We start from the raw sequence: 6,640 nt of genomic DNA on the forward strand, positions 1-6,640 counted from the left end.
ACTATGAAGTCCCTAGTGACTGCAAATCTGCAACTGGAGTACTGTGTGTGATTTTGGCCTCCCCATCCACAAAGGGATACAGTAGAATGACAGGATGAAAGAGGGAAATAATAAATTAAGCGATAAATAAAAACTCCAGTAGCATGGACAGGCTAAATGGCAAATAATTATTCACTGTTTCTGGCTGCTGTTCACTATTATGACCACTTACAGGTCATAACACAGGAACCCAAGAGCACCAAATTCCTTGAAACAAATAAAATTAACTATTTTTTGCTTTACACAGTTTTGGATGATAAAAGTACACGAACTTCACTGATTTGGTCAACTGGTGGAAGAAGGATATATCAGAGGCTATTACATATGTTCATTTGAATACAACGTTCAGCTCTGAAGGTCTCTAACCCAAAGATTACAGGAATGAAGGGGGGTATTCTGGGACAAATATCCTTTTTATTTACCCTTTTCTTATTTTTATTCTGCTAGTCACTGTCAGTAGCAGTGACAGTGAGCTTATAGCTAGATGGACCTTTGGTCTGACACAGTTTCGCTAGTCTTATGTCTTAATTTGGAACTGGAAAGTTGGGATATTGACATAGCATTTCTCTGTGATAGGAATGTAAATGGTAATATGTAACTTTTTTAACTAAAGGCCATGAGCCAGAAGAGGCAGCCAACAGAATAAAGAAAGCTCCAGTAAAGGAAGCTTATGGACTTTCCTCTTCATTGTTGCTTATTAGGTTGCTGTAGGATTGCAGCTTTTGAAATATGAAAATTATGGCCACACTGAATTGCTGTACATAAATCACTGTTCTGTTGGCAGTCAGGATAACCATAATAAAAAATGACTGGTCAGCTGGAAATCAGGTATGTGGTGTCCCAAGCCTGGTCCAATTTTCCTTATTTTCAGTGTAATGAAATGGATTGGATCTTTCAAGATCCCTGTAAGTAAGGATCCGTAAGCTGCCTCTGGGACCTCTGAATCCCTTCTACCTAAGAGATGGATGCCTGTTCCTGTTTTGGAGAAACAAGGGGTTAGAAACAGGAAACAATCTCACCCATGCAGAGGGTCACAGCATACATGTTTCTTCCTCATCCTAGGGATGAAATGCAAAGATCTCTGTACTCTGGCTGGATAGCTCGTGCATGTGGTCAGAACAGCCTCGCCCTAAGCACCTAGCTGCAGTACTTTCTTGTCTTCTTTTTCATTGTATGAATTAAATAAACAAAGCTGGAAAAAGATCCTTCTGTTGCAACCACACGGTTGCCCCATGGACTGGCAAAAGCATTTAAATCCTTCACCATTTGATTTCTCGTTCAGTCTCTGTCATCTGTGCTAAAGAAATAGCTATGAGAGGAACAAAGACACACTTTACCACCATATGACATAAAAATTTGCCAATCATCAGTAAAATACAGATTCTTTAGGAGTATTCTGATCCTGGGAAGTGTATGTGTGATCTAAGGGTTAGAGGCAGTATAATAAACATCTAAGTTTTAGTGCATCCATTCTGTAACACAGTTAAGACCAATTAGAAGAAATTGGCATTATTTGATTTTAGTTTCAGCTGCTATTCTATATTATAGCTTTATTTTTACTTTAGAAAATAATTCAGTCATTTTATATAGTCCCACAGAAATTTTCTATTTTAAAAATTCAATATTTTCTGGTAGGAAGACGTTTTGGGGGGAAGTTCTAGATCTACCATATTTGTGCATGTAATAGTTGTACTTTTCTCTACTTTCTGTTATCCTGGCTGAGATCCACTGACGTATTATACCCTTATTCAAAGCCATCAGCTAATGAATTGCTGCCATATGCAGCAGGAAAAAGGTGCCATTGTTATTCATACATTGCTACTGTGCATATGCAGCCATTACATTCATAAATACAGCATACATGCCTCTAAAATTAGAATAGAGAATGATAATCTTTTGTGTAATTTTCAAACATCTTTATAGACTTTAACAGAGAAATATATCCTTGTTGTAGTGATGGGTAGTTCTACTGAAATGTTCTCTCTAAAAGTTACCATTATTAAATACTACAGGCTTTTCCATAAAAATCTAATAACCTGGACTTGCATGCAAGCTATTCACAATTTTTTGTAAGGATTGCACACTAGAACTTCAGCAGACAAAGCTAAGAACTAGGCCAGGGTGCTATTATAGTGTTGACAGATTGTTACTGAAGTGCTTGCATATTAAAATGCAGATTCTTGTTCTTCCCAAGGACCGTATTACCCCATCCCTTGCAGCTGACAAGTTTAAATTCTATAAGATTTCATTCAGAAAATATATGGTATCTTTTACCATTTTGGCTCAGAAAGTTGTCAAATTAGAAAATCAGCTGATTACAGAAATGCATGGAGCTAGTATCTTTTGGGGAAATTAGCCCTGTACAGGCAGATCCCTTAACTCAGAGCAGTGCAATGCTGTACAGTCACCTGAGTTAGCAGCAGCCAAACTGCTGCAGAACCAGAGGCAATAGAAAGAGGGCTCCACAACTTGCCAGGTGGGCCCCCAGACTATTAGCCCTTCTGAGAGCCTGGGATGCTGCAAGAGAAGAGGCAAATTAGCCTGGCACCAGGTTGACAAGACTCTATGCCTTCTGGGATCCAGCCTAGTATCATAGTACTGTATTGATTCATGTAGGCTTACAAGCTGACTCCAAACTAGCATGGGAATCTCTAATATGGGGCTGTAGTGTGACATATATCCTTACTGTCACTAGTAGACACACCCTCAGTAAATATGGCAAGAAACCCATCCTTTTCCTGACAAAATGTCACAGGCCTCTTATGTAACTTGTTTGAATCATTACTGTAAAATCCAGACTTACAAGTTAAACTATAAAGTGATGCCTGACATCAAATTTGATATTACATGCCATATTTTGTCCTTGTTTTGTCCTCATCATCCATAAAAGCCTCAATGTTTACCATTTTAATGCAGCATTGCAGCTGTAGTTGTTCTATGTGTAGGATTTCTGTTTTAACTCAAATGATTGAGTGACTTCACAGATAAATATTTAATAAGTCATAAATTTAAACAGCATCAGTATACATTTTAGTGCACTACAGTATGTAAGTTAAACCTCAAGTATTCTAGCACCTAGATATCTCTGCCTCTGGCACTTTCAGCCAAATCACTGGCAATACCCTGTAGGATAAGGAGGATTTCTTGCCTTTTGATTGAGCAGAACTCTTGCAAGGTGAATCTTAAGTTTCACTTTACCTCCTTACTGTTGAAAACTCCTTCCTTCTCCCCAGTATAAGCTTTCTTTGTGACCTTAACAATCTTCCTTGCTATTGCTACAAAATTTTTGTCAGGGTGTGTGCTGCCAGCAGGAGCAATTGCTTGTGGTTGAATCCACCCCAAGTCAGGCTTGCCCATTACCTGGCAAGAGAAGCTTGGCTATGGGTAAGAACAGCAATCGGCATCAAGTTGTGGATACAATCAATCTCACAGGTATGGGAAAATAAATCTGGTTTTCTAATCCCGCTCACTGATAAGATTAAGATTTCCAGAGTTTAATGTCAAAGTATCATGACAAGGGTCAATAATTACAGGTCACAGGAGTGGCAGTTCCATCCAACTGCTGGCAAGGGCTGTATATTTTGGACTCACTTTGTTTGAATTGGCAGGTTAGAAACTCACAGGAGAGGAAGCAAATTATTAAACTGAGATTGATGACATTGACTGAGATGTGTCTGGAAGGGTTAACTAAGCTTCAGTGTAAACATGGCTATTTTGATACAAACCTGGAAGGGGAAAAATGTTTACCAAGAAGAAAGAAACAGTGGTAATCTCCTTCCAAAAGGTATTTGATGTTAGTTCTAAGATTAACTTTGTCTAGACTTTCTGATGTGGTTTTCATTTATATATATACATTCTAGCTTACATACACTGCTGTCATAAAAATTAAGTGGATTACTGTGTGCAACAAAGCAGAGTAGAAGGGTTTTTTTTAATTGAAAAAAAAAATGCTTGTTTTAATTAACCTTCCCTATCCAGGAAATCCAGTTTGCCAGTATTATTGGCATTTGCCTTGTGATTCAAGCTAGAAGGATAGAGCCAAATTCCCCTCACAAGTTCCTTTAGTGTCTACTATTCTCTGTTTTCCCTGAAAGAGTTGTCAGAAATGGAGATACTGAAAGCAAAGAATGGCATTGTCTCATTGAACACTATTTTTATGGAGAGAATCTGACCAGTGGGTTCTGAATAACATACTAGTAAACCATCATTTACTACAGAAAGACCCAAGGAACTGTAAGAATGATGTGTAACTTTTTAAATTTCCAAATTACTTTCCTTAAATTATTAATGTACTAAATTTTAAGTGTAACAGGTAATACTGTTCATCCCTTCTTTATTTAAGTTAAAAAGAATTGGGAGGAAGGCCCTCCAGTTTTGCAGATTAGTCCCCCAAAGTGCTGGAGGATTAAAATATTAAATATGGGGAGGGGGATTTTTATGGATTCAGATTTTTAATTCTCCAGTGACTAGTCTGTGTCTGGGACAAACAGCGCTGGCAACTCTCCCAGCACTGTGAATAATGCATTTTGGACCCGGCCTGCATATGCCAGTTATGTAACCCACCAGACCCCTATCTAACCTCAGCCCACCATCACATATCTGTTTTTCCTTACAGCAGAAAAGGTTCCTCATCCTTTTTCATGTCTCTCATGGCAACCTGGATTCCACATAAAGACATAAGGAAGTGGGGAAAACAGCCAGTTGGAGTGGGTATTCCCCTTAGTAATCTAAAAATGATGTAAAATATGTGAAGCTCCCATTATCATCATGGCAGAATTGTCTGAAACAGGGCCCAAAATCTAGTGTTAAAACTGGGGAGACTGGCATCAGGAAATACTTTCTGAATGATGCATCTGGTATATTCCTTTCAGAGGTAGTTCTTTTTTACAATGTAAACTCTTAATTCAATTTTTTTTAATATTAATTTAGAAAATCTGATTAACTAAAGGATGCAAATGAGTTTTAAAAATCTGGCAAACAACCAAAACATTTTTTTCATTAGAATAATTGTATTTGGGGTATTTGTCCTAAGTGAAATTCAAGTTGGAGAATTTGAAGGGTAGCAGGTCCTCCCACTGCTATTCCAACTTACAAATATTATGTTTTACTTTCTAAAATCAAGATCTTTTAATAGACTAGTTCCTGCTCTTCCTGAAGTTAGCTGAAAAAGTTTGGTATAAACATCAGTTAAAAGTTGCAGTGAGAAAATAGAAGGAAATATCATAATTTTCTTCAGAAAATTGGGACTATTGTGGCATTTGTGGACATGCCTGTATGTCCCATATATGCAAAAATCCCCTGCATCATGTTAAGACCTTTTCAGAGGAATGATTAGCTCATCACAGCAGCACAGCTCCTCTGCTCTGGATTCTGACCCTCACGTGGTCCCTCTTGCTCACTTGCCTTTACACCATATTCAATTGCACAGAGTAGTCACATTCTCTGTAAACCAAAGTTAAGAGTTCTGTTATACAGCTTAGTGTTGCAAAAGGACCCAACTGTGAAGAAACACTCCTACACATAAATATATAGGCTAACACCACAGATCACATTTATACAGCCCACTAAACTGTGGCCATATATAATAAACATTGCTGTTTTATTGGCTTTTCTAAGCAAAGATCTCCAAATGCTTTCTGATGACTTGAGTAGTCTCCACAAATCACTATGAATTAAAAAAGAGACTATCATTATCTCAGTGGAACTTATATTTTGATTCTAACACAAGTGTCCCAGACTCACTTCTGTGAAAAATTCTGGGAGATGAAATGTAGAATGCCAAGCAGGGGCTGAGTGTCACAGTTCCTGAGTCGTTTTGCTTGCTGATAGAAGTATGTGTCATTGGGCAAGGGAGCAATCCGATAATAATGTCAGCTAGTAATCTTGGCCATATATCCTACAGGGTACTACAGCGCTAGTAATCATTCTTAATAAATGATTGCTAATGACATGATGTACCTCATTTCTCTGCATTCTTTTTTTCTCCCTCTTTCCCTCTAACACATTTACTTGAAAAAAAAATGTTTTACCTAGAATGATACGTCCAGATTACAGAAGCAAGATGGGAATAGTGGCTTATTAGAATATTAATAAAGAAGGGAAAAGAGGCCAAGAATTCCACTGGGCAAAATGACATGCTACTGATATTTATTCCAATGTGTTGGTCAGACTTACAGCTGCTTTACAAAAGTGCAAAATAACATATAATTCACTTCAGTGTGCTAACAAACAGTGTTCTAATGATTCAATACCAACTGAATCACAGAATCACAGAATCGCTGAGGTTGGAAGGGACCCCTGGAGATCATCTAGTCCAACCCCCCTGCTCAAGCAGGGTCACCTAGAGCACATTGCACAGGATTGCATCCAGGCGCGTTTTGAATATCTCCAGAGAAGGAGACTCCACCACCTCTTTGGGCAACCTGTTCCAGTGCTCTGTCACCCTCACAGTGAAAAAGTATTTCCTCATGTTCAGATGGAACTGTCTGTGTTTCAGTGTATGCTTGTTGCCTCGCGTCCTGTCGCTGGGCACCACTGAAAAGAGTCTGGTCTCATCCTCTCGACACCCTCCCTTCAGATACTTGTACACGTTGATAAGATC

General features: G+C 38.4%; 1 protein-coding gene across 1 annotated transcript in view; it reads left to right on the forward strand.

Moving 5' to 3' along the window:
- The window catches only part of LOC112960471 (V-type proton ATPase subunit S1-like), a gene marked incomplete at its 3' end in the record, with an annotated part of 30,469 nt that extends 26,998 nt beyond the window's left edge, over positions 1-3,471 (forward strand). Inside the window, exon 7 of the mRNA XM_026054740.1 lies at positions 3,333-3,471. Coding sequence (XP_025910525.1) covers positions 3,333-3,471 — 139 coding nt within the window. The remainder of the gene's footprint in view (positions 1-3,332) is intronic.
- Between the last annotated feature and the right edge of the window lie 3,169 nt (positions 3,472-6,640).

This window comes from Apteryx rowi, unplaced genomic scaffold, assembly GCF_003343035.1.
Source record: "Apteryx rowi isolate R43461 unplaced genomic scaffold, aptRow1 scaffold_965, whole genome shotgun sequence".
NCBI lineage: Eukaryota > Metazoa > Chordata > Aves > Apterygiformes > Apterygidae > Apteryx > Apteryx rowi.